Below are 26,729 nucleotides of genomic sequence, written 5' to 3'. Positions count from 1 at the left end.
TCCTTTATAATAATATACTAGGAGCCAGGTGTGGTGGCACAAACCTGTAATCCCAGCACTTGGGAGGCTGAGGCAGGAGGATCACTGTGAGTTCAAGGCCACCCTGAACTACACAGCAAGACCCTGTCTCAAAATAATGATGACGATGATGATGATGATATACTAGGTAACTGACCATTTCCTTTTGCCCTGGCTACCAGGAAGCCCTGAGATCATTCGTACCCTCACAACTAGTGCACCCATTTCTAGTTTTCATCTTCAGAATCAAGTTTCTGTTTTCCTGCCCTCGTTACGTGCAAAGCTGCCTCAAATTTTTCCTATAGAAATGGAGCACAAAGAAATCCAGTGAGTGTTCATACACCATTCCTCATCAGTAAATTTCTATGATCTCCAGAATCCAACCCTACCCACAGCTCCATGCACATAAAAGAAAGTTTAAAAAAAAAAAAAAAGGTTCTTCTCTACAGATGGTCCCCAACTCATAACGGTTTGGCCTCCAATTTTTCAACTGCAAGATTATGCAAAGGAAATATTCAGTGGGAACTACACTTTAAATTTTGTCATCTGATATTTTTACAGGCTAGCCAAGTGCTATACAATGCTCTCAGTGCTGGGCAGCAGCAGTGAGCCACAGCTCCAGATCAGGCACACGAGATATTTAAAACAACTGTTAGATGACTTTGTCCAACCGTGGGCTAACAGGAGTGTTCCGAGCATCCGTAAGGTAGGCCAGGCTAAGCCATGAAGTTTGGCAGGGCAGGTGTATTCCATGTGTTGTCGACAGGATATTTTCAACTTTCGTCTTCATTAGGATATGCGCCCACCGTACCCCCAGCGAGCTTTGGTATTTTCCTTTACCGACTAATGTGCTGCCAACAGGCCTGAGGTAGCCCAAGAGAGCCACTGGGGCTGAACTGAGTTTGCAGGGCCCAGGTGCAAGCCAGCCCTCCCCTTCTTGGGTCTCCTGGTGACTGGGCAGAGCTTTTGCCCTTCCCAAGCCCGTTCTTCACCACTCCCTGGTGCTGCCAGTTCCCTGACAGGACCCTTTCTCACACCACCGTCTTCTCTCTGGGATAGGGTGAAGAATGATCTGAATTCACCAGACTCACTCAGCCCTGGGCCCCCACCCCGTCTCCCTTTGCACCCAGGTCCCAAATAACCAGGCCACACACTGTTTCAAGTATCTGTCTCTTCCTTTCACTCTCTCAAAAGAAAAATAAATAAATAAATTGCAGAAGGCGGCAGCATTTCCAGTCTTCCCCTGGCTCCCAGACACCCAACCCCTGATCCCTGCCCTCCCCCCCTCCCTCCCGTGTTCCCCACTCCCCAGACCCATCCCTCCCCTTTCCCCCCCAAAAAAAAATTCCCAGGAAAAAATAAAAGCCACAGTTAGACCTTCCACTCATGCAAACCGGCAAAGAAAAAAGGTGGGGGGCGTTTGGAAGGCAAGGGACCCACAATGGAGTCCCCCTACTTCTCCCCCCAAAAACCACCTTTAAAGAAGAAAAAAAAATGAAAAAAAATGAGAAATCAAGGGACGTGGGGAGTTATGATGGGGGCAGGGGCGACCCCAGACCCTGCCTCAGGAGAGCGCGGAGGCCTGTGGCCCTGCATCCCTACAGCGGGTGCTCCTTGAGAGGGGCCCTGACTTCTGGAATGTGTGTGGGAAAAGATGGGGGAGGTCGGGCGGCCCCCAGTGGGTCTGTGTGTGCATTGGGGGCGGCAGGGGCAGGGTCCTAAGGAGCGAGGGCTCGGAACTAGGAGCCTGGCTCCCCCTCCCCAGACCCCAGGTTCCTGGGGCTCAGGAGCCCAGTTCTGGGGTACGGGGATACATGCAGAGGAGTGTCCCCCCTCCAGTGGGCTAGATCCAGTTAGAAAGGAAATAAATAAGAAGGGGAGGGAGGGAGGCTGAGGCGCGAAGGACTTGGGCAATTCAGTCCAGACCGAGGGCCCAGGCGACAGAGGCAGGGCGAGTCCAGGCCACACCAGGGTGGGAATCAGAGTCTCTCTCGAGCTGGGACCCAGATGTAGGGGCCTGAGAGGTCCTCGATGACACGCTTCACCTTGTGGTAGATTTCTTCAAAGCTGTCGCCCTCCACGATGGCTGGGAGTGGGTGGAAGGGGGAGTGAGGCCCATGGCTTTGGATGCCTGGCCACGCAGAATGGGGCACTGGTGCAGAGGTAGAGGCACCTTGCTCTAATTCACCCCGCCACAATCCATGGGGCTGTGCCCACCCGCAGGGGCATCGCATCCTGAACGGGGGCAGCTTTGTCAAATGTGAGCAAAAAATCCTGCGTGTTGCTCCTGTGGTGGCAGCCTCGTGCAGACTCACCTGAGAAGCATTCCGTGAACTCTTGCTCCAGCTTGGTGGCTCTGTCGAAGGCTTTGCGGGCTTGCTCCTCTGTGATCCGCTTATTAATCTCTCTGCAAAGAGAGAGAAAGATGCAGACCTGAGGGTCCCTCCAGCCAGGGACGTTAGGTTCCAACTGGTATTTTCCTATTGGGAGCTCATAGCAAAAAATATAATTCCTGATATCCTCTGGGGCATGGATGAGTCTCTGCCCGTAACCCACCCAGCCAGGGGCAGGTGCTCTCAGGACCTCTCCAGAGCTCATCCTTCCACAGAAGGCATCCAGCCTCCACTTCTAACGGTCCGCAGCCTTGGCTTGCCTGGACTGGCGAGTGCCTCTGGGCCTGCGCGGAGTGCAGCCCTGCCTACTCTAAGGCAGGAGAGGAGGGGAAAGGCCGATGGGCCTCCCTGCAACCTCTGGGCTCCAGCTCCCCATGCAGATCCCCCTTGAGGGCAGCTGGAGCTGCTGTCCAGGGTTCTGAGGGGAGAGTTCAATGGACAGGACTTGAGAGGGCCAGGTCTGCGGATGTGGGGAGCAGAGGGGAGGCCTCCGGAACCATACTCACAGCACATTCTCCAGGGATCGGGGGCGGATGAAGATGGCGATAGGGTGCAGGTGGGCCGCCTGCAGCCGCCGCACAGCATTGGCTGAGACATCGAGGATGCAGTGCTTCCCCTGGGGGCAGGCAGGGCAGGTGGAGGGGGACCAGCAGGTGGTGGGAAAGGACAGACAGAGGTGCCAAGAAGGGACGAAGGACATGGAAAGGTGGAGGCAGAGATTGGCCGAAGGGGAAATGACATGGATTCCAAAAGACACATGGGCAGAGGGGTATGAACAGACAGAGTGAAAGACAGAGAGAAAAAGGAGAGGGAAGATGGGAAACCAAGCACAGGAGGGCAGGGAAGGGGCGGAATGACGGGCATGATGGGAAACAGGCCGGGAGATGACCCAAAGCCCAAGGCAGAGCAGGGGCAGCAGACAGTGGGTTGCGGGGCAGAAGTGAGAATGGACAGGTAAGGAAAGAAAGCAAAGGAAAGAGAGGAAGTAGGATAGAGGGGGGGGTGAGGACGGACAGAGGACAGACAGATGGAAGAATCAAGGAGAGACAGATGGGAGGGAGAGGAGGCAGATGGAGAAAGGAGTGGCAGAGGGAGGGGGACCAGGGTGCGGAGCGGCAGGGAGAGAAGTCAGCAGAGGGGCAAGAAAGGCGAGTAAGGACCCCAGGAAGAGGGAGGGGGCAGAGGACAGCAAGAAAGGAAGAGGGGACCAAGTTGGAGGAGGCCAAGCCGTCAGAAAGGCCACAGGAAAGGAGGAGAAATGGGGTGTGGAGGAGGGAAGTGCAGAGAGAGGGACAGATGGCAGCGGGGAGCGTGAGGTCAGCAAGCGAGGGAAGCAGGGCACAGAGCGCAGGCGGCCAGACAGAGTTGCCCAAGAGGAGAAGGAGGTGGAGGAGCGAAGTGGAGACCCAGCAGGGAAAGAGACAGAGAGAAAGAGAGTTAGAGAGAGCTGGAGGGAGGCAGTGGGGTGGGGAGAGGGCAGGAGGAAGAGGACAGGGCGCCCACCAGGTCCTACCTGCTCTGCCACCTCCCGCACGGACTGGACACTAGTCCCGTAGAGATGGCTGTTGTACTGGCCAGCCTCGATGAACTTGTGCGCCTGAATGTCCTTCTCCATTTTCTCCCGGGAGGACACAAAGTGGTAATCCCGACCATCTATCTCATATTCCCGCTTGGGCCGTGTCGTATCTGCCAGGAAGTCACCCACCCCCCCAAAGATCTAACCACCATCCCTCTACCTTAAAACCGGAATACATCAACCAAACCCCCAGAGTGCCTAGTTGGTCCTCATAGACAGAGGCCACTAGGGAGCCCAAGACTGGGGAATAACAGACCCACCTCCCTCTGCACCCTCCGGAGCCCTCCCACGTCTGGCCTGGGCTTGGCTACTGTGGAACGTGAGGGTGGCTGAGAAGCACCCCTTTTCTGAGGAACACTATGCCCCCTGCATTCCAATGCGTATAGGCAGTTCTGCCTGTGACCCTCACAAGTGGGACTCCTCGGGGCCCCACCCAGCTCCAACCTCCACCTCCACCCAAGGGCCCAGCACTCACGGGGAACACAGGATCCAAACTTGTCAGGGAACTCAGAGAGAAGATCGTCATTGGCGCGGTCCTTGGTGGGCCCAAGAATGATGATGGGGCGAGCATAGTGCACTGAGGAGAGAAAGCTGGGCTTAAGCCTGAACAGACCAGGGGACTAGGAGGGCTGGGGCCACAGCAGGGACCAGAGCTCACCTTCCATCTGTGTCACTGTCTCATAGCTCAGAACCGAGTCTTCTCGACCTGGTGCAAAACAGGGCATCTTCAAGGAACTCCAAGACAGAGGACCTGGAGTCCCTGTCTTGCCTTCCCGAGGGGGGCAAGCACAACTCAGTGCTCTTCTTGCCTCAGGGCTTCCCAAACGACCCTACCTACCCTGTGATCCAGAGCTGGAGCCCCAGTCCTAGAAAGAGAAAGCAGCCACAGTTAAGGGTTTGGCTCAGTGAGACCCCCACTCTGCCAACCAGCTCACCCTTCCTCCGCCTACCTTGGCCTTTAACCTTGACCACTCCCGCCGCTCAACCCTGCAGGATACACGGAGGGTGGAGGGTAGGAAATGCCCAATTAGAGGCCCAACAACCCCCACCCCACACCAGCTGAGAACCTCCCAGGTGGCACTGGGCCCTGTGTTCCACCATGAGCAGCTGTCTGCCCCAAAGGTTCATGGGAGTCCTAGTCCTCAGGAAGCCTAGCAGACAGGCCCCAAGAGTCCCCTAGTGACTGTCCACCCTGGGGGGACCTTGGGAACTTCCATGCCTTCAGCAGGAAGGATGCAGGCCCCAGGAGCCTCACCGCCGTTTGCTGGGAATGAAGCCAATGTCATCGGTCTCACTGTCAGAGTGGACCCGCCGCGCCTGCCACCACTCCTCGTCACTTGCATCGATTACGTGCAGCACGTCCCCAAAGCGGAAGCTCAGGGCCTGGCTCAGAAAACCGCAGTCCTTGGTCTTGTCGTAATCAAACAGGGCCCTAGAGGGGCAAGGGTCTGTGGGTCAGGGCCTGGCTGAGGACCCCAGGAAGGATCCACAAGCCAGCCTGAGAGCCAGCCTGGAGGTCTGGGGCAAGAGGTCCGCCACGAACCATGGAGTATTGTTGGTACACCCCACAGAACCCCAAAACTGCAGGGGCCAAAATCTCTGCTATTACTCATCATGCTTCATGTGTGGAGTCTGCAGCAACCAAGAACTCCAGAAAGCAGTGCACACTAGGCATGCACATCAGTTACTATGAATCTGCTCAAAACCACAGGAAAAATTTTAAAAGCTACCTTGTTGGCAAACTTTGGCGACCTTTATCAGTATCAAACTCCTACCAATCAGTCACAACCCCTGAGCAAGACAGGACAGGGATCAATTCTCTGACAGAGGGAGGATGGAAAGCAATGGGACTGGGAAGAAGGGGATAGGATCGATGTGGTACCTCCTGACAGTCAGAAGCGAACAAGCTTCGGGACCTTTTTGGACCCCTGGGGAGGGAGAACACAGCAAAGCCTCAGATGTGAGGCAGGTACCTGGGTGGACCCAGGAAAAAGACAGCAAGCTCTGTCTGGGTTGTTGAGTAGGCCATGCCTGTGAGACAACCCAGGAGAGATGGCGAGAAACCAGACGGCCAGAACTGCAGGTCTGGGCTTCCAAGAAGAAGTCAGGCCAGGGCTGATAGCCGTAGGAGACATCTGCAGAACAGAGCGGCAGACAAGGCCAGGAGTATGGGCAGGATCAGAGAGACTGAGAAGAGGAAATGCAGCAGAAACCTCAGTCACAATGACTGCTCTGGGGGTGGGGGCCAGAAAAGAGGCATCCATGAGGAGAGGGCCCTAAAAAGGTAGCAAATGCTGCTGAAGAGACAGGAGACATGTGACAGGCCCAAGAGAGCTGTGGTCCACGTCCTCCGGACTGCTCACTGGGATGCCGAGGCTGGAACAGTAGTCTCAACATCCAAGCTGGGTACAGCGACGTCCCAGCCACTCAGCAGGTGGAGGTAGGAGGAACATTTGAGTCCAGGAGTTTGAAGCTAGCCTGGGCAACAGAGTGAGATCCTATCTCAAAAAAAAAAAAGAAATCCTACAGGCCCCTTGTGGACCTTTTAGGTGCCTAACTGTGAAGTAATCTGGGAGTCCCTGAGGGATGCCAAGGTGACCAGGCTGGGAGGCAACAGAGAGGTGGGGCAGAGCTATTTTCCCATCCAAATGGAGTATTTCAGGCAGCTCACCTGTGCAGCTGAGCCCCACCAGCTAACCACTAGATCTGGGGGTGGGCAGGAACCACACAGGGTTTGGGGACAGCTGGCTGAGGAACAGGGGGCAGGCATGAGAAACAGGAGTCCAGTGGGGCCTCAGGGGCCCAGACCAGGAAGCTTCTACCTGATGTAGAAACCCCTTTTGGGGTTGCTCCGCAGGGAGGCAGTCCCTGAGCCCAGGCTGCTGTTCATGAGCTGCTCCCGAAGGTCGTGGATTTTCGCCTCGAATCGGCTATACTCTAAGAAAAGATAAGGCTTCTGAACTCTGCCTCACTCTACTGCCACCCTCCTCCACACCACTAAAGCCATGAACTGAGAAGACAGAGTTCTAAGAACCATCTTTTTTTCTTTTCTTTTCAGTGTTAGGGATTGAACCAAGGGATGAACTACATTCTGTTTTTTTTAGAGGCAAGGTCTCCCTAAGTTGCCCAGGCTGGGGTCACAGGACCATACCACTAGACCCGACCTCTGAGGACCATCTTAGCCACAAGATAGGGAACCCCAGGCCTGGTACCTTCTGGTTTGTACTGAGCGATAATCGTGACCGTCTGACCCGCATTCTTCAGGGCAATGGCAGCCTGCTCATGGCTGGCATTGCGAAGGTCAACACCATTGACCTAGAAAGCGAAGAAGCAGCTGAGTAGCCTGGGATAGGGAGGCAGTGCATCTTGGGTCCAAGTAGAAGAGAGAGTGGTCCAGCAGGACCAGGCTTTGGCCACCCATCCCCACCCCAAGAGCTCCAGGCTCTGCCCTAGGGGCCAAGGGCGGTGCAGCCAGGGGTAGGCCCTCCCTCACCGACAAGATCTGGTCCCCTTTCCGCAGCTCCCCACTGAGGTCCGCAGGGCCCCCAGCCAGAATGAAGGAGATGAAGATGCCTTCACCATCCTCGCCACCCACAATGTTGAAGCCCAGGCCCGTGGAGCCCCGGTGGATCACAATTCGCCTCGGTTCTCGGGGAATGTCTTCCTCCCCCAGCAGGTCCTTGGCCACTGGGGAGTATCGCCGAGGGGATGTGGGGGTCATGGCTGTGGGGTAATCAGTGCCTAGGTAGCTGCTGTGACTGATCTCGTTGTCCAGGTGCTGGGAATATGCTGAGGGATGATACGGGAGGAAGGATGAAATACAAATACAAGAACAACAGCATCCACCAGCCCACCCTCTTCCAGAGGGAACCAAGAGAGGTAGATTTGGGTAAAAAGGAAGTTATCTGCCCTCAGCAGGGTGGCAAAAGGGACCTCAGATCCAGCAGTGTTGAGGGTCAGAAATTTATAAGTGACATCAGAGAATGGTCCTCCCAAGGGATAAAGGATTTCAAGGTCACATGACCTCAGCATGCCAGGAACGAACGGGAATGTTAAGAACATGCTTCAGAGATTTTTCTTTTGGTTGTTGTGTTTCTCAAACCTCTTAACCCATAAAACATTTTTCTCTTGGCCATTCATTTGTTGAAAAACTAGATCATCTGTCTCAAAGATTTACCTGTACTCTATGAGGAAAATTCCAACATGGAAATTCCTGCTTATATCCCTGTGGTCCTGTTTAACCTGTGCCTCCATCCATGTTTCTCCTATAAACTGGAGATTTGTTCTAGAGGCTCAGATTCAAATTTAATGCGCAAGTAGATTTCAAGGTGGCACTGTGTGCCTCTTACTGCCTCACCACACATAGTGAATATCTGGTTTTCTGTTATGTATTGTCATCAGCCTGGTCCATCCATTATATAGTGTTATGTCACAGCCAGGTGTGGTGGTGCAGGCCTGTAAACCTAGAGACCCTGTTTCAAAATAAAAATTAAAAGTGGTTGGGGAAGTAGCTCTGTGTGAAGGCCGTAGTTTCAACCTCCAATACAGAGAGGGAAAGAAAAATAACAGTAACAGACTGGTAAGGGAATACCAGCCAGTAAGTCAATACTATCCAAAATGTTTAAACACTAAGATAATTTCAAATTAAAAACTACACATTGGAGGCTGGGGGTTTAGCTCAGCAGCACAGCGCCTGCCTGGCAAGCGCAAGGTCGTGAGTTCGATTTCCGGTACCAGAAAAAAAAAAAAAAAAAGAAAACTACACATTGGTTTTAGTGCATTTAGTACCAAAAAAGAAAATAAATCACTGCTTTTTTTAAAAAAAATCTTTTTAGTTAGGCATGGTGGCACATGTCTGTAACCCCAGTAATCTGGGAGGCTGAGGACGAAACATCATAAAGTGTTTAGTCTGCCTTTCACATAAGTTTCTGCAACCAGTGATGATCACTGCCTGTTTCTAATATTCACCAAGCACTGCAACATGGTGATATTCTCTCATTGTTTTTTTTTTCTTTTAGGGGTACAATGAGAGCATTTATTAGTGGGAGTGCCTCTATGAAGAACCTTCCTGGATCAACCCTTTGGTATCCCAAGATATAATTTGTACAAGAAAGGGAGGATGGATGCTTGATTCTCTCCCTTTATTTACCAATTTTTATAACAAATGGGTTCCTAACATCCTCCAAAGGTACCCAATCTTTTGTCTTATATTTTCCATTTTGTTTTGTGTTGCAGTACTGGGATTGAACCCAGGGAATTATACATCCAAAACAAGCATTCCACCACTGAGATACACTCCTAGCCCAAAATCTATCTGATCACTGTTTTAGTTTTTAAGACAAAGTCTCACTATGTAGCGCAGGCTGGCCTCAAATCAGCTATCTTCCTGCCTCAACCTCCCAAATGCTGGTATTATAGGGGTACACTCCAGCACCCAGCCTCCAATTATTTTTTAAGTATTATTATCACCTCATCAATTTTCACCTATTGAATGTGTTTTTTGTTACTGTTGCTGTTGTTTGTTTTCTGAGACAGGATCTCATTATGTAGTAAAGGCTTGCCTTGTACTCACTGTGTAGTCCAAATTGGCCTTGAACTCATAGCAATCCTCCTGCCTCAGCCTCAGAGTGCCGGCATGCTGGGATTACAGGCATGCACACCACACCCAGCCATCAAATGAGTTTTAATTTAATTTAATTTTAGGAGCCTCTGCAATATGGTTCCCATGTTTCTGACTTGCCCTTATCAGTCATGGATACCTTTCTTGTGTCTAGTAAGGAGGACATTAAAGGTCATCTAACACATTTCTTGCCCAAAATTTGCAAGCAGACCTTTTTCCAAGGAGCCCAGGTTCTTTTTGGTTGGCTATGGTATGTAATAATTATAGTATGTAATTTTTAATGTTTTTGGTTTTGTTTAACTTTACACTACTGGGGACCAAACCCAGCAGTGCTTTACCACCGAGCTACAGACCATTTTATTTTTTATTTTAAGGCAGAGTCTCACTAAACTGCCTAGGCTAGCCTTCTGCCTCAGTCTCCCAGGTAGCTAGAATGACAGGTGTGCACCACCATGCTCGACTTTTAATATGGTGGGTTCTTTTTAATATGGTTTTAAGTATGATTTTATATTTAATTGGAGCAGTCTTACCTTATTTTTTTTTCTGAAATGTCTTAGCTAGTCTTTCATACATATTTTTCCAACTGAACTTTAGAATCAACCTGCTAAGTTCCCAAGAGGGAAAACAATATTAAAATTCTCATCATGTGGTAGCACATGCCTGTCATCCCAGTACTCAGGAGGCTGAGACAGGAGGATCACTGCGAGTTCAAGTCCAGCCTGGGCTACATAATGTGTTTAAAGCCAGCCTGAACTATGTAGCAAGATTCTATCTCAAAAAATATATATATATATGCTCATCAGTATTGCATAAAATGCACAGATTAATTTAGAGAGCTTTGAGATCTTTCACTTATTATGATTTACACTATATTGTCTTCCAGTAAAGTTTCATCATTTTCTTTATGTAACTCTTATATTTCTTGTCAAGCTTATATTTCTATCAGCTGACAACAGTATTCCTCTCCACCCTATCCTTCCCTACTCAAGTCCTAACATTCAAAAATGTTACAACAAAATTGCCCTAGCAAAATTATGCTAGTTGAGAATTCCTGCTTTAGAGCAAGTCAAAACAAGCATAAATAATGCTACATTTAAAGAGAAAATAAAGTATCCTTATTTGTAAGTTATAATATGGCCCATCCAGATTAAAATCTAAGTGAATTAACCGGGGAGACACACTCTTGGAGGCTGAGGCAGGAGGACTCCAGGTTCTAAGCCCAGTCTGCATAATTCAGTGAATTAGAAAGATCCTGTCTCAAAAAAAGCAAATTGACTAAAAACACCAGAAATAAAATGAGAGGTTAAGAATGTAGCTGTGTAAGACAAATAATAATTTATGGCAATAAGATAAATGAGTAAGATTAAAAAAAAAATGAGTAAGAAGAAACAAACATAAAAAGATAAATGGGTAAAAAGATACCTACTTAAAAATATTCGACAAACAGCTGAGAGTACAGCACTTGCCTAAAGTGTGAGGCCCTGAGTTCTATCCCTAGGACTGAAAAAATTTTCTATAAAATTCTTGGAGTCAGATGTCATGGCACACACCTGTAATCCTAGCATTTAGAAGGCTGAGGCAGGAGGACTACTGCAAGTTTGAGGCCAGACTAGACTATATAGTGAGTTCAAGGCCAGCTCTAATTACAAAGGAAGAGCCTGTCTAAAAAAATAAAACGGAACAAAACCTTGGAAATTCCAAGAACAACAAAGATTTATCACATCCAAAAAATATCAATGATACCAACATTGAGCAACTTTGCTCTAAAGCAATGAATAATAGAAGCACTGATAAGAAGCATCCTTGCCTAATTCTTAACCTAATGGATATACTGCTAGGGTTTTATCACTATGAAAAGTTCATTGTTAGATCCTGATAACTACTCTTTTATCATGGTAAGGAAAACTCTGCTCCTAGTTTATTAAAAATTTCATCTGAAAATAGATGTTGGGGGCTGGGGATTTAGCTCAGCGGCACAGCGCCTGCGTGGCAAGCACAAGGTCATGAGTTTGATTCCCGGTACTGGAAAAAAACAAAACTAAATAAATAAATAAATAAATAAAAATAGATGTTGAATTTAATCAACTGACTGTCCCACATCTCCTTGAGATGATCTTATATTTTTTCCCCACTTAACTTTTTAGTACAATGAATCATATTCAGAGATTTCCAGCTGGGCACACAGTGGAGTATGCTTGTAATCCCAGCACTCTCAGAGGTTGATTCAGGAGGGTCACAAGTTCAAACCCAACCGTGGGCAACTTTAAGACTTATCAAGATCCTGTCTCAAAAATTTAAAAAGGTCTGGAGATGTAGCTCAGTGCAAAGGCCCTGGCTTCAACCCCCAGAACCACTAAATATTTAAATAAATAAACAGGCTGAGGATGTAGCTCATTGGTATGGCATGCCTAGGTTCAATCCCTACTTCTAGAAAAGAAAAAAGAGAGACAGAAAAATTTCCTAATATTGAACCATCTTTAGCTTTCTAAAACAAATCATACTTTATGTCAACATTATTCTTTTAATATGCTGCTCTATTTGGGTTCCTACTATGGTACTAAACACATTTATATCTCTATTCAGAAGTAATCATGGTCTCTAGTTTCCTTCTTTTATGTTATCTTTGTGACCATTTGAATATTTGAATTGACCTCATAAAATGAGATTTACAGCCTTGTTTCCTACACTCTGAAAGCACATAAAAACCATCTCTTCCTTGAAGATTGTATCAAATTAGCTTAAAACCTAGTGAGCCTTTGCCCTGAGGGTCTGAGGAGGAAAGGGGTATCACTGGTAATCTTTTCTATGGTTTCTATGGTGACTGATTTTCCTTCTCTTTTCCAACCACAGTAAGGATCAGAAGTGTAACCGTGGCTAGGGAGAATGTGCAGAGGAACGGCAACAGGAGGTGCCACGGAACTGCACATCATGGGAGTGATGGGGATGGGATCATGGGGAGCACAGGGTTTGGAGGGCTCTCACAGGTTGTGATGTCGGGGGGAGCATAGCTGTCACTCAGGTAGGCATTGCTGGGCTTGGCCACCTTTAGGTAGACAACATCATACGTGTTCTTCAGGGCTGCCACAGCATCCTCATGCATGACGTCCTCCAGCCCCACACTGTTGACCTGGGGTCAAGGGAAGCAAAGCTCAGACAAAGTAAGAAACAGCAGAAAGGCAGATGCCCTGGAGTAAGGAGGTAAAAGTCCTGGTCCTCCTAGGGCCTGTGGGTGAGACCCAGGTGTGGGACAGAAAAGTGCTGGAGGTCCTCACCGCCAGGATCTTGTCTCCAATCTGCAACCTCCCATCCTTGTGGGCGGCACCCCCTTCAATGATCTTTGTTACATAGATGCTGTTATCTCCAGGGATATGCTGGTTTCCTACACCCCCTGCGATGCTGAAGCCAAGACCTGAATGCAGGAAAGTACAGAGGTGTGCCCAGGTGCCTGGGAGGGAGCAAGACAGTTGGGATGCAGTCAGGACAAAATGGGTTACTACCTTTAGGCCCCTTGATGAGCTTGATCTCCATGACCTTCTCAGCTGGGGGCTTCCGGCGCATGACATAGAGGCGCACGATGGAGCCTGCCTCTTTGAGAGCTTCCACCGCAGCTGAATGGGTCACCTCCCGCACATCCACCTCATTTACAAAAAGGATGCTGTCGTTGACCCTGGGAGCAGCAAGCTGGGTCTAAGCCAAGAGCTTCCTGCTGCCGGGGCCTGCCCTTTAAGGGAACTAGCTTCCTAACCCCTGTCTCCTTTTCCCACCTGAGGCGGCCATCCTGGGCTGCAGCCCCACCAGGAATGATCTTGGTGATGAAAATGGATGGGTCGTCACCAATGTGCGGGTTGTCAGTGCCACCTGCGATGCTGAAGCCCAGACCTGAGTTACCCTGAGGAGGAGGGCAAAGGGGTCAGCTCCCCTCACTGTCCAGCTCTGGCAAGGCCCGTACGGAGGGGAATGGCTTGGACAGCAGCAGCCAGAACACAAAGGGAGTGGTTAAGGGGCCAGCCACCGAGAAAACAGGCACAGAGAGACACAGACAGGGAGCCGAGGGGACCTTGGACGGAGGAGATGACTCACCCTTTCCAATGTAATTTCCTCGTATTCCATCTCCCCCTCAGTCCCATTCACCTGTAACTCCAGCACGGGACAGAAAAACAGTAACAGTGAGACAGACATTCCAACTTGAGAACCTGCCCCTCCCTTCCCATGCAAGGACCCGGGCCCTCCTTTCCTCCCTTCTTCTACTGTGATCCAGCCTCAAAATCTAAACAACTCACATATCCTGGGGCTTCTAGGGTGTCTGTGTTGACAATCACAGGAGGAGAATTGGCCTGCAAGGGAAGACAAGAGACGAAAAGCTGCCTGAGCCTTGGCTCCAAAGGGAGCCCATAACTAAGGGTGGGCCCACCAGCCTAGCTCTCCTTTCAACTAATTAGCCAAACCCACTCTGCTATCCTTAGGTCGCCTCAAGGACCCAAGCTCAGTCCACATAACACACACACACATGCAAGGATGCACACGTGCACAGATCTAACTCTGCCCAGCCCAGGCCCCCTCATGTGGAAGGAGGTGTCTGAGAAGCTAGAAGGGAGAGACAGCCAGACGGAGAGGGGAGCAGCAGATGGTAAAGGGGGGGTGGCTGGGGGGAGAGGGAGCTTCTCACCGGATATAACACTACAGGGTGTTACATGCCTTCTGTGCTACACACGTATACCCCAGGGCTCATGTCCACCAAGTCTTCTTCTTCCTCTTCCTGCCCTCCCTCTCTGTCCCTTTCCCCCATATTTACCCAGATAGTTTTATAATCCTACCCCAGATTTGTCCCTCACCTTCATACACATTTACCCTGAAACCTCTGCCTGGTAATCCGGGATTTCCCCAATTGAAGGCCCCTCCCTCCCTCTCTCACCCACCAAACACTCTACCCAGTCCTCCAGGGACTCTGTTACCTAGCAACGGTATCTACGACCAGCCAAAACCTGAGACCCACCCCCTGCAGGCCCTGTTGTCAAGACAACAGGCGGGGGCGTGGCCTAGGATAAACCAGACTCCCGCGCGCCCGAGGGCTCTGCTAGGCCCGCCCCTCCGGCCCTGTGCCCCACCCCGCGCTAGCCCGGCCCACAGGAGGGCCGGCAGAAGAGGTTTGCCGGAGCAGCATGTCCAGAATAACCTGTCTTTCACCCTCCCCAGCGCCCCTCACCCTATAAAATGCACAAAACGTCAAGAGGGGGGAGTGGTGAAAGACATCCGGGTCTTAGCCTCCTTATCTACTCTTCCCCCACCCCCAGCTCATTTAGGAAAGGGTTAAAATGAGGCGTGTCCAGGTCTGTAACGTCAGTCGCCTTGACGCAGCCCTACTGCTGGGCGGAGCCAGCTTTAGGCCGGTCCAAGGGGCTTCCCCAGTCGCCAAGGCAACTGAAGCCACGTCTCCATGGCAATTGGGTGGCCGCCAAGAACCTCCTTCCGGGGTCCCCAACCTATTTCCTTCTTAAATATTTATTTGAAGCGGACCAAGAGCGAGGATTCCCCAGTCTCCTTAGGCTCTCCCCCTCCAAAGGGGTCTCTCCCCTCTCCTACTATTTCTCAATCTTACAAACTACCAGCCACTTTCAAGCTCTGTAATAGATTTATACCCACAATTCTAATAATGCTACCCCCAGCCCCCATCGCAGCAAACGCTGTTGCCCAGCCAACAGCCACTGACTGCCAAAACCTCATCCACGAGTTCAACCTATATCGCATACTCCATCCTCAGTCATCCTGATCCTAGAACTTCCCCCGTGCCCCATCCTTCATCACATCCCTCATTATTTCCACCCCACTCCACGCCCTCCATCCAGATCCCTGTCTCCATCCTCAGTGTCCATATCCCAGCCCAGCTCCCGTACTTCATCCGTTTCCTGTCCCTATCCCACCTTCGAATCTCGCCCCTTATCAATTTCTTGTTCTAAACCTACGTGCCAATTTGATTCCCCAGAGACCCTCGTCTTACTCCCTTACCCTGTCTTCAAACCCTCAAGATTCTTTCCTCAAAGCAGTCCTTTACATCTCAACCCACTCCCCATCTCCTCTGAAAACTGGGGCTTCCAGTTCCCAGCCCTGGGAGGCCTTGCTGGTCCAGAGAGGTCCCGTAATCACTGATGGCCTCCAGCATTCTCCTCCCACTCCCATCTGCTTCCCGAGCTCTGGCCCCTGCATTCCCTACTCTAACTCCCTAACGGGAGCCACCTACCACCCCTCAAGCCTCGCTTCTCTGTCCTCCTCCCTCTCCTTGAAGGCTTAATAGCCCCATCTTGCAAAGGCATCTGGAATCTTCCTTCATTCACTGCAGCCACAGAATTGCAAACAAATATGCACTCTAAATCATTCCCACTTCCAGGGCCTCTTCCTCTTACCAGCTCAGTCCTCTGTCAGACGTCACAGCCTCTTCCCTGTCTGTCCCCTGTCCCAGGACCGCTCCCTTCCCTATCCCCTTCCAAATCTTCCCTGTCACTTCCAGCCCCCGGGCCTGGGGGCATCGCACACTGCTGAACTCAGCGTCCCCTCAGTACCCCTGCCTGACCGGTACTCTCCATTTCTCCTCCTCCTGTATGCCCGGAAGAGGAGGCGGAGGTGGAAGATGGAAAGTGGACTGGGAAACCAAAGACCTCAGAAACAAGGCCTTCACGCTTGAGAAGGGAAAGCGCACAGGGAGAATAAGGAAGGGGAAGGGGAAACAGGTGGTGGTGAATAATAATGGGGACAGGGTGCAACTGACCCCATGAGGAAGAGAGAGGAGAGAAACTGGGGAAAGGGGAGCTGGCTGACCTACAGAGGAGCGATCAGGCCGCAGAGGCCTGAGCTGGGGATCAGCGAGAGGGGGAAGGAGATGCGTGGGAGGAAGAGAGACACAGCATCAAGAACCAGCCAGCAGCCAGCCAGCGGGGAGGGAAAGGCTCGGAGGGGGCGCAAGCACAGGAGGAGAGCAAAGGCCGGGCAGGTGAAGAGGCAGAAGAGCCCTATGCCGTGAAGTCAGGCCAGACAGATGGAAAGGGCTGGAGACGGGGACAGGGAAGGCAGGGCCCAGAGGCAGAGGTGGGGGAGGAGGCAGGGAGGGGACAGAGCAAATGAGGGCAGCAGTCGCTAGAACAGAGCTCTGGACACAGAAAATGGAAGGGAGGCTGGGGTGTGAAAGAACGAAGAAGGCTGTGGCATGGGGGCCTCCAGGGGGATACACACGTCTCCACACAGGCGCACAGCACGTCACACTCATTCACAGTCACACACGCGCACGCGCACACACACTTGGGCTTTAGGCCCCACATCTACCCCCACTTGCCTGACCTGTTTCTCCTTTGTGGGACCGAAGTGTTTCCAACACTCCCCCCCAAACATCCCCTTCCCCAGGCCCAGGAGCCCCAGCCCCAGATGCCCCTCCCACCTTCCCCCCACAGCTCTTGCCCTACCGGCCCTTGGGAGTTGCTGCAGCTCCGAGGCTCCGAGGGCCGCACTGGGGAGGGGGCCGCCAGGGTCTCCTACCTTGAGGGGGGAGAGGTGGGCGTGGCCCACGACCCCGTGGACGGCCTCGAGGTGGGACAAGTTCCTCTCCGCCACGTGCACCAGCTCGGGGGCGTTTACCTGGTTGGGGAGGTGGGCCGGGCTGTGCTCCAGAGGGGGCGTGTCTTCATCTTGGTAGCGGTATTTCTGGGTTTGGGGACCAAGGCGTCACTAGGCTGGCCCAGTGCCTCAGGCTCCAGTCGGCCTCCCTCCACTTCCCCCAGCCAGTGCAGCGCGGAAGGCCCTGGGGCCTGACCAGCTCCTCCCCATCCCTCTCCTCCAGCCCATTGGCTCCCCTCTCTCCACCCTCCCAACAGCCCCTTCTGCCAGGGCCTCAGCACCTCGCCGCTCTCCCGCAGCTCCATCCCCTTCCTCCAACTCTTACTCCTCAGGTCCCTGGGCCCTGGCCTTCCACAGCATCTCTTCCTTTAGCATCTATGTCTTCTCCTGTTTCCCAGCCTTTCACCTTCCACTCCCTTTATCCTTCAGGGGCTCTAGCCCCTGACCCTTCACAACCCATTCTCCACTCCCAATGCCAACTTCTCCGCTGTTCCAGGCTCCCCTTCCCGTACTCTACTTGCTTCTCCTACTCTGCACCCCACCTTCATTCCCTCAGTCTCCCCATTGCAGCCTCTACCCCACAAGCTACTGGCTCTCCAGCACCTTGCATGCCTGAGGGAGGGATCAAAGTCAGACCCTTCAACTAGAAGGTACTGGGCATCAGCACCCCCAGGCAAGGCAAAGCTAAACCTGTCCACTATTCCTTCCCTGGCCTCACTGGTTCTCAAGTAGTCAACAAAAGGGCCCCAGAACTAGCCCCAACCCTATACTGGTCAGCAGCTCAGCCAGCTAATCCGGATATATTAGAAAGGAATGGATGAGATCAGGGAGGCAGGGAAGAAGGCAGAAGGGCTCAGGGGTGGGCAGGAATGGGGACCAGGCCCCCTGCTTGAGAAAAAGGGTAGCATTACAGTCTTAGGGTTCCCTTTGGCCTTTTGGGATAAAGGCCCAACATGTCCAGATTCTCTGTCCAATTAACCAGTTGCCATCTCCAGGGCCCCCTGTGCTAGCTTTAATAGGGACACCAGTAAATGAGATTAACTGTGAGCCAAAGAGAGAGAGAGAGAAAGGGCAGGTGGCGGCAGCATTGAATGACAGCAACTCTGCACAGCTCCTTCCACATCTCTGCCCTCCGGTGCCCCTCTCTTTGGGAGTTGTCCCCCACAGAAGCAAAAGAGCCCAGACTCTAGGCTCAGAGATGAATGAAGAGATCACCAGACTGAGAGCTCCCTCAGGCACTGAAGAAGTCAGAATACACCCACTGGTGCATTGTTGAGAGGCAGAATTTCCCTCCCAGAAGTTTCTGAGAAGCTGAGAGTACCCAACATTTGGAAGGCAAGAGGTGCAAGATCAAACAGGAGGAAGGCGATCAAGTAAAATGCCTGATACTACAGTATGATTCTGAAAATTCCAAGGATGATGAATCAAAGCTGAGAACAGAACCCAACTTTGCTCTTAACTAAGAGCATCTACAAGAATGGAAGAGGGAAATGGTCCCCATCAATATAAAGACAATGAACCCAGGGCACAGAGGCAACTAGAATTAAGAACCCTGACATGTTTAAAGAGCCTTTTAAAAAGAAGATATGAAAAAAATACGAGTTTATGAAGTCTGGGTCAGTCAGGCATGGTAGCACATGCATAATCCCAGCACTTGGGAGGCTGAGGCAGGAGGATCACAACGAGTCTGGGGCCAGCCCAGGCTACATAAGCAAGTTCAAGGCCAACATGGACTAGATAGCAAGACCCTGTTCTCAACAACAACAGAAAGTCTGGTCAGAGACTTACAGAGAGAATCCCGAACTCCAGGTGTCAATACCATAGCCACAAAAAGTGGAGAGGTAGAAAACTGGAGTGAGTACAGTCAAAACAGCCCCCCTCAGTGGCTGAACTGCCCTGTTTAGCAATTATACAAAGAGCAAGAGGTTGTCCATTTCACATCCTGAGAGGGTGGTCTTCAGTCTGGACAGTGAGGAGCTGAGGAACAATCCCCCAGAACGGAGGGAACCAGGAAGGAGGGGATGACACAGCTCTCCCCGCTCACTTCTCAAAGCCCCCAGTTCCCTGCAAGATAAATTAGCCTGGGCCAAAACCCGAAGCTCCAAGTTTTAGGATCTGGGGAAAGAGTCTGAGTCCAGCATTCCTCCATCTTCACCTCACCTACAGAGAAAATTCTTTAACGTGATGAAGAAATGTCAGCGTGCACCGAAAGAATGGGCAAATGGGCGCATGAACAGGAACATTTCATCATTTATTCTAGAGGAAATGAAGGTAAAATTTTATCACAGTGAGACCCCATCTTTCCCTGCCCCATCCCATGCAGGGGGGTCTGGCACTGAGAAAAGACTTTTGGGATTGGGAGACAACGTAAGAGAAGGGGAAACACAGAATGAAGAGCCAAAGTTCCCAAGATGTGGCTGGAGGAAGTCGGGCCTATGTTCAGTCTCTGGAAATTTTTGAGGTATATTGGGGGGGAGGCTGGAGAAGCGGGGTGGGGGAGGGCAATTCTGAAACTGCAGACTGGGGGTTGGGATGTCAGCATCCCTCAGTCCCAGCTTACAGAGCAACTAAAGCAGAACAGTTTGAAAAATCCCCCTCCCTTAACCCACTGGGCCTCAGGGCTCTGACAGTGACATTTAGGATGCTATTGGGAGGAGTCTGCAACCCCAATATCTTAGGGCCCGAGACACGTAAAAGGCCTGGGGGTGCACAGTTGTTCCTTCCTTTTCCCCCTCCCCACCGAAGCCCCCGTTGCACTGAAGAACATGGAACCGAGGCTTGCACCCCCAAACAGAGGGGTGTGAGTTAAAGTACATGATAAGAGGGGCGACCCACTGCTCCTGTTTGCGACAAGTTGCAACCCAGAGACCCCACACCAAGCAGAGGGAAGAGCGACAGCACTCGAAGCTCGCATCCTGAGATTTGAAGGGTCCAGGAAGAGGGGAGCGGGGCCGGATCCCGGATCCCGTACCGCGGCACGTACCACGCAAAGACACATGGAGGCGAATCTGTTCCGAGCCGACATGGAGAAGGGGAGGGGGACTGAGGGAGGGGACGGGTGGGATACCAAGGGTCCCGGGTTGGGGGGAGGGGGAGGGGCAGAGGGGCGGGGGCTGCGGCGGCCGCGGCGACAGGAGGCTGCGGCCAGAGGGGGGAGGCGCCTGCGCAGTACGGGAGAGCGTCACGAAGGGAGAGAGGGGTGAGGGGAGACCCTCTTGGCCACCAACTTCCCAGGTTACAGCTGTTTCTCTGTGGACTTCACCTTCCACAGTATACTCTTACTCTGACCCCTCTACAAATAGAGATGCTCCTAAAATTTACTAATGTATCTCTCCAGTTCTTAGGCATCCTTTATCCCACTTACCCCAGATCACCAGGCCCCTAACCATTGCAAAACCTCACTGGATATCTAATCACTACTGTATTCCCAGGGTACAGGGAAGGAATCAGCATTTCTCCTTCACTTTCAAGAACCCCTAAGGGATCTAAAATATCTCTCCCCTAATTCCCCCAGCCCAAGACTGTGCACCTGAGATACTTCCTGCTCTAACTGGCACAGTTCTCCCCTGCAGTCCACCCCCACAAGATAACCAGATAATATTTCTTTCAGAGTTTAAAGGACCAGACATCCTAGTTGTACCCTCAAACTAATATACCCCTTAAATCAGCCCTTTATAAATTGTATCAATCTATCCACCAATCCACTAGTACAGATCTTGAAATTAGTGCAAATATTACTCTTGCACTAATATAAAAATCCTAATAAGGAGTCTTCAAATTTGTTTGGAGGACTCTGTCCAAATCTAATAATACTCTGGACTTTCTAACATGCCAGTCCCATGCCAGCCCACCAAAACCAACCCAATTTCAGGGAATATTTAATCCACCTTAAAGCAGATGCTCCAAATTCAATTGCAATCTTTATTTTTAAACCCTTATATTAAGAAATACTTTCTTTATCCCTCAAATTAATAAATTACTTGCTTCTCTGGCTGCCCTCAGTACATCTCAACAGCCAGTCTATGATTCCGAACATCAATTTTGTTGAGAGATTGCTCTCAAATATATCTTCCTGTACCCAAGGCTCAAGAAATATTCACGAAAGTAAGATCTGGGTTGAAATTTTCAGTGACCCACAAATCTTCAAGAACAAATGGGCTGTCTCAAGTCTCTTTGAGAGCTTGCATTTCCTCCCAAAACAACTGAACCTGAAAGCCGCTTTTCTAAATATTCGTCCGTTGAACGCCCAACTTTCCAGCTCTTAAAACCCAAAGAGAGGGTCTCCTCAAATCAGCTATCTGCCTCTTTAAAATGCCCAGCCATGTCAGAAAGGACAATTTCCCTAGAGTCACGCCAATGTGTGGAGCAGCATCTGTTAGATGCGCCCCCAAGATGACCCCCAATGTCCTAGTTTCATGTCTGGATAGAATGGTTGGCTCCTCAGAGGGAGACAGTGCGGAAGGGGCTGGACTCAAAATTCCTTTCCGAAACTGAAAATGCACATGCCTTCCTTCTCCACCAGTAGGCGCTATAGCCCATTAAGACCCTGCCCCATCCCCCATTTCCTTTTTCCCTCCATTTTCCGTTTCCCCGTTGCCTGGCAACGCAGCAACCAAGGACTTTGCTGTTGCCTAGCAACCGTCTCCCTGGAACAGAGAGCAGAGGTAGGAGGGGTACTCTGATGAAATCTGAACAGAAAAATTGAGACGTCAGAGCTCCCAACCCCCGGATTCTCCTTTCCAAAGACCCCTGTGCCCCGCAGTTACGTGGACAACCGCCCCTGAAACCCAGTCTCTTTTCTGCACACGGAACCGCGCCACGCCCCTCCCGGGTCAGCCCCGCCCTCGTTTCGGTCAGGTAATCCAGCCCCTCCCCTTTCCGAGGGTTGTTCCCCGCCTCCTTCGATAGAGTAAGCCAGACCCTGCCCACCTGCTACCAGGAGACCACGCCTCTGTCTACTTCCCGCCCATTCGCTCCCCCGGCCTCCCCCACACTGTCCTTCCGCCACGCCCCTGTCGGCCAATGAATGAGGCCGTTGGCCACACTGCCCCGCCCCCAGCATCTTTAGCTTTGCCCAATAAGGACCACCCGGAGGGTTTAACCGCTTCGCCTCCGAGGCCCAGCCTAATACCCCTGGTCTTTTCCCCACTTCACCCCCACCCCCACTTGTTCTGCTCCGCCCTCCACCACCCTCGCCCGGCCCTCAAGTCCGCCACGCAACTTCAGTCGTCGCCGGTTACCATGGCAACGGCGACAGCAGCGCGGGGAGAAGGGGGGAGGGACGGGGGCGGAGTGGGAGAAGAGATGCTCAGAGACAGAGAGACGCTGGCAGAGATATAGGCACCGAGTAAGACTGAGTGACAGCTAGATGTATAGCAGAGTTTGCACAAGGAGCTACCACATAATAGGCATTCAATAAATGTTCCTTAAATTACTGCGGCAGGAGTCTACAAATATAGACTATGAAAAGATGAAAGGTCGTCAGACAGATCCCGGGAGCTCAACGACCATGAAACCTGAGCATTCCCCTACCCGATCCATCCAGCACTTGGGGGTTGAGTGGTGGGGGGGAGCAGAACCTATGTGCCCCCTGCTGGTTCCTCCTGGGCTACCCTGTGCTGCCCTGGATAGCAATGAACCACAACTCCCAACAGAGCTGTGGGTAGCAATAATCTTATCACTGAGGGTTTTTGTACCTCATGGCCTTATGGGAGTTGAAGTCCTCCCCATCCCAAAGCAGACAAGTTTTCCAGCCAAGGAATGTGGCAAGCCTGGATCTCCACGCCTCAATAAAACCCCAAATGCATAATCCTCTGTGCAAGTCTCCTTCCTTCAGGGATGTTCAGCCTTGGGCTCCACGGAAGAAGTAGGAATTAGGGAACTGGTATGAATAAACCCCTCACCCCATCCAGAAGAGCTGCCCTGTAAGCAAGCCCCTCACCCTTGCTCACATCAATGTGTTCACGTGTTGGAGCAGAACCTACACATTCCAATGGGCTTTCTACCTACACCTGCACACAGTGGACCACAGCCAAAGAGCCAAGGCCAAGGAGCAGGCCTAAGAGCAGCAGACAGGAGGAGCACACAGGACCTCACAAACATTGAAAGGAAACCAGGCCAGAGAAACTGAGGCACAAAAATCTGCTGAAATTATAGGGGACAGAAGGAAGAAACAAGCTGGGAGAAACCTCAACCCCAGAGTGGGGCACAAGCAAGTAGCCCTGATGGAGAGGGGCTGAGGGACCTAAGAGTCCTCACCCTGCAAATGCTTCCAGTCATGCTGACACGTGCACAACGCATGTGTACACACATGTGTGAGTTTGTGGCAAGGAACATGTGTGTCCTCAGCTCCCTGGAATGAGAAGCTGCAGTTCCCACTAAATATAACCCCCTCCCCAGCCTGTGACTCACCCGGACCCCGCCTCCCCCCGGCCCCCCCTTCCTGTCCCACCCCCCCACCCCCCAGCTGCCTGCCACCCGCCCAAGCCTCCCTCCACACACCAGGCATCCAGCTTTCCAGTCCCAGAGTCTGGAAGCAAAGACCTAGGTATCTGCATCCCACCAGCAGCTTGCTTGCACTCCCCATCCAAAATCTCCTTTCCAGGAGACAACCGCACAACACCCTCTGGGCACCCCATGGGGCTCCCGCTGCTGCCAGCCCTGCCCTCCACTACCTTTTCACCCCAGTAGCCTCTTTACCCTGTAACCTGGGTCATAAGTCCTCAGGGACTCTTATATTCAGGTGTCCTTCCCCTCCTTGATCCCAAACATCAGGGGCAATAGTCCCTGACATCTGTCTTCTGCCTCTTTCTTCAACAGAGGGACGCAATGTGGGAGATGGGGATGACTGGGTCATCCTCAAAATTTATACCACCCACTGCATCCCCCTCCTCAAATTTCCTTTCTCCCTAAACCTCTCAGCTTCCTCAGGAGCTGGCAACCTCAATGGATGCAACCTTCTAACTCCCATAGGAGTACCCCAAATTCTAACCATACCTGCTTCCTTCCCTTAGATGTTTCTGTATCAGGCCCCAGCCCTCTGACAACTCCCAGATATTCCATTCTATATGACTGAACCCCAAATTAATAGTTCCCTCAAACTGTGAGGACACCCCCAATGTATCCACAAGATGCTTGTTCTACACCCTTAAGGCCCACCTCTTCCTTGCCAGCTGACACCCCCAAACCTCTTAGGCACTGGCAACCAATAACCTTTACCCTCATGCCAAGAGCCCCCCAAAATTAAACAAAGCACCTGGAAGCCTGCTTTTTCCCCAGGTTCCTCTTTGGAACCCTCAAACACACACTGCCCACCTTCCCACATACACAAGCAAGACTCCCATGTGAGCCAGTCTGCTCCTTAAATAAGATGCCCTCAGACATCGCCAGTGAACCTCAAAGCCCACTAGGCCCCAAACCATAGAATACCCCAAATTTTCCATTTCTCTACAGGTGCAAAGGGATCGCTCCCGGGGGCACCTGTGGCCAAATTCAGCATTTTCTGAAATATGAACCCCAGAACTAAATTAAGACCCCTAAACATATTATACTTCTGAGACTCACTCCACACCTCTGGCCCCAGATAAGGCCTGCCTGACCCCTCCCCACAAATTCATACCCTCCCTTCAGTTTATAGCCCCCCTATCACGCTTACCTTGGTTGTCACTATACAGAGACAGTCCATGTTGGGGGGCCTGGCCGCGGCAGCGGGTAAGGGGCTCTGACTTCATTGGAGTTTCGTTCCTCCCCTCGGTGGGTTCTCACCCCTCCCCCCTCCGCACCCCACTTTTGCAGGGGGGGCCAGGATGGGGGGAGGGGTGAGAGGGGAAGGAGGGGGTTGGAAAAGGGAAGGGTAGGGGAGCGTGGGAGGGAGGGGAAGGGGGCCCTAAAAGGGGCTCCCCAGTGAAGGGGAGGGGGCTTGGGGAGCACACCCCGATTCTCAGGAGGGGCAGGGGCACCGGGGGCTGACAGCCCCGGAGTTCGGGGGCTGGGGCATGAGCTGGGGTGGGGGAGGGGAACTGGATTTTGGGGAGCCCCGGGGTAGGGGGGGGTCTTGCCAAACGGCCAGGGGCTAGGGGCCGTGGCGGGGAAGTGGGGTGGGGGGGTTGGAGACGGCAGAGGCCGAGGGAGCCGTGGAGCCGAGGGAAGGGGAGAGAGGAGGAGAGAGGAAGCAGGGGGAGGGAGGGAGGGAGCTAGGAGCCAGAATGGGGGGGTGCCTTGGCGGAGTTAACTCCTTCGGTGCTGGCAGGAACCCGGATAACGGGAAAGGAGATAGAAGGAGAAGCAGAGAGGCCCCGAGGCAAACATGGAGGCCTGGCCACCCTCCCGTAATGACAGCAAAAACCCTGAGGATGGATTTCATTTCTTAGAAGCGGAAGCACCCACAGTTGAGCTGGGAGCATGAGCACAAGCATTTAAATTCGGGGGGGGGGCATGGTGGGAGGTATGGTGTGAGGGAGGGCCCGGCAGGAGGAAATCCCTGGGGACCCAGTTCTCCCTCAGGTTTCCCAAGAGGAAGCCTGAAAAGTAATTATGTCCTGGCTCCTAGTGTCTGAAATTGGGGCAGGCAAAGAAAAGGGGAAAGACTGCAAAAGATGCATTCTCTGTACCCCCAGCCACTAGGCCACTGACTCAGGATTTTGTCACCAGGGCCCCCCAAGTCTCAGTTTAATATTTGCAAGACTTTGCTCACCCCCTATCCCTGCCAGCTCCCTTAGGAAGCCTGGCACCCACCCGTACCTTCTTACCTGACTCTCTGAGATGGATGCTTCATAGTAGTCCAGGATGTCTGTCACAGGAGCAGAACTGAGTTACCCTCCCCCTGCCCAGTTCCCTCAGGTCACCCTTCCCACCTTCTCTGCTCTTTGTCCGGTAAGGGAGGAGGTCCCTCAGCCAAGCTGGTTGATGAGGCTAGAGAACAACTTAGAAAGATCCTGCATGGTGCTCCCGCTTAGACCAAGTACCCTCCAAACTCCCAACCAGCCTGAATGAAGCTCAGTACCTGCCCTTACGGGCCCAGGTCAGCCCTTTTCACTGCAGTCTCTCAGAAAACTGGGGTTACTTACCAAGCAAGGCCTGGAATAGGTCACTGTGCAGCACTGTGAGGAGCGGGGGTGCCCACCGCAATAGTGGGGGGGCCAGGAGCCAGAGGGCTGACCTGGGAGCTGCCAAAAATGCAAGTGAGGGAGGATTGAGACCAAGAAGAGACTGACACACTCAATCACCTCAGCGTCCCCACCCTTTGTCCTTTCACCCCAAACTTTACGGAAAAATTCAGGGAGAAAGATCCCCAAGTCCTTACTGCTCACTACACTCCCAGGCTTCCCCTCCACAGAGACCCCTGTTTTTCACCTCTTGGTCTCTGAGACATCTCTCTCTTGTCTCACTTTAATCTCCCTAATCCGACAGGATTGGAGTTGAGCTGCCTTCTCCCCGCTCAATTCTAGCTGCTAGGTAAAGTACACAAACACTGACTGGACAGGCTGTCCAATTCTTCCCTAGGTCCCCAGCCACCGCTGCCACG

General features: G+C 52.0%; 1 protein-coding gene across 11 annotated transcripts; it reads right to left on the bottom strand.

Moving 5' to 3' along the window:
- Positions 1 to 1,174: 1,174 nt before the first annotated feature.
- Dlg4 (discs, large homolog 4 (Drosophila)) lies at positions 1,175 to 25,314 on the bottom strand. 11 transcript variants are annotated; one of them, XM_005399548.2, is made up of 20 exons: positions 24,861 to 25,314; positions 17,129 to 17,293; positions 13,888 to 13,941; positions 13,688 to 13,738; positions 13,372 to 13,496; positions 13,105 to 13,274; positions 12,880 to 13,016; positions 12,590 to 12,734; positions 7,481 to 7,776; positions 7,200 to 7,302; positions 6,810 to 6,924; positions 5,243 to 5,419; positions 4,938 to 4,974; positions 4,826 to 4,853; positions 4,646 to 4,693; positions 4,463 to 4,564; positions 3,925 to 4,097; positions 2,918 to 3,027; positions 2,334 to 2,425; positions 1,175 to 2,104 (listed from the first exon to the last, which is right to left on the bottom strand). In XM_005399548.2, exons 1-20 carry the CDS (start codon positions 24,888 to 24,890, stop codon positions 1,998 to 2,000), a joined length of 2,265 nt encoding a protein of 754 aa, XP_005399605.1. In that variant the 5' UTR covers positions 24,891 to 25,314; the 3' UTR covers positions 1,175 to 1,997. The 11 variants fall into 11 exon arrangements, with proteins under 11 accessions (XP_005399605.1, XP_005399607.1, XP_005399608.1 ...); XM_005399550.2 differs by having other exon boundaries at positions 13,688 to 13,747; positions 17,228 to 17,293; positions 24,861 to 25,312; XM_005399551.2 differs by having other exon boundaries at positions 17,228 to 17,293; positions 24,861 to 25,312.
- Positions 25,315 to 26,729: the final 1,415 nt, after the last annotated feature.

The sequence above is a fragment of the Chinchilla lanigera genome, unplaced genomic scaffold (assembly GCF_000276665.1).
Source record: "Chinchilla lanigera isolate Chin_1 unplaced genomic scaffold, ChiLan1.0 scaffold00066, whole genome shotgun sequence".
In the NCBI taxonomy this organism is placed as follows: domain Eukaryota; kingdom Metazoa; phylum Chordata; class Mammalia; order Rodentia; family Chinchillidae; genus Chinchilla; species Chinchilla lanigera.
This window is presented reverse-complemented; position numbering and strand designations above follow the sequence as displayed.

What these genes read in the sequence shown, in the direction of transcription:
- Dlg4 (XM_013522090.1), bottom strand. Translation starts at nt 20,231, where the DNA reads ATGTCGGCTCGGAACAGATTCGCCTCCATGTGTCTTTGCGTG. An exon ending in AGGAAATTACATTGGAAAGG is followed by an intron (nt 13,497 to 13,687) that starts GTGAGTCATCTC and finishes CCTCCTCCTCAG; the next exon opens with GGTAACTCAGGTCTGGGCTT. An exon ending in AAAAGGGGTTTCTACATCAG is followed by an intron (nt 5,420 to 6,809) that starts GTAGAAGCTTCC and finishes TTGCCCCTCTAG; the next exon opens with GGCCCTGTTTGATTACGACA.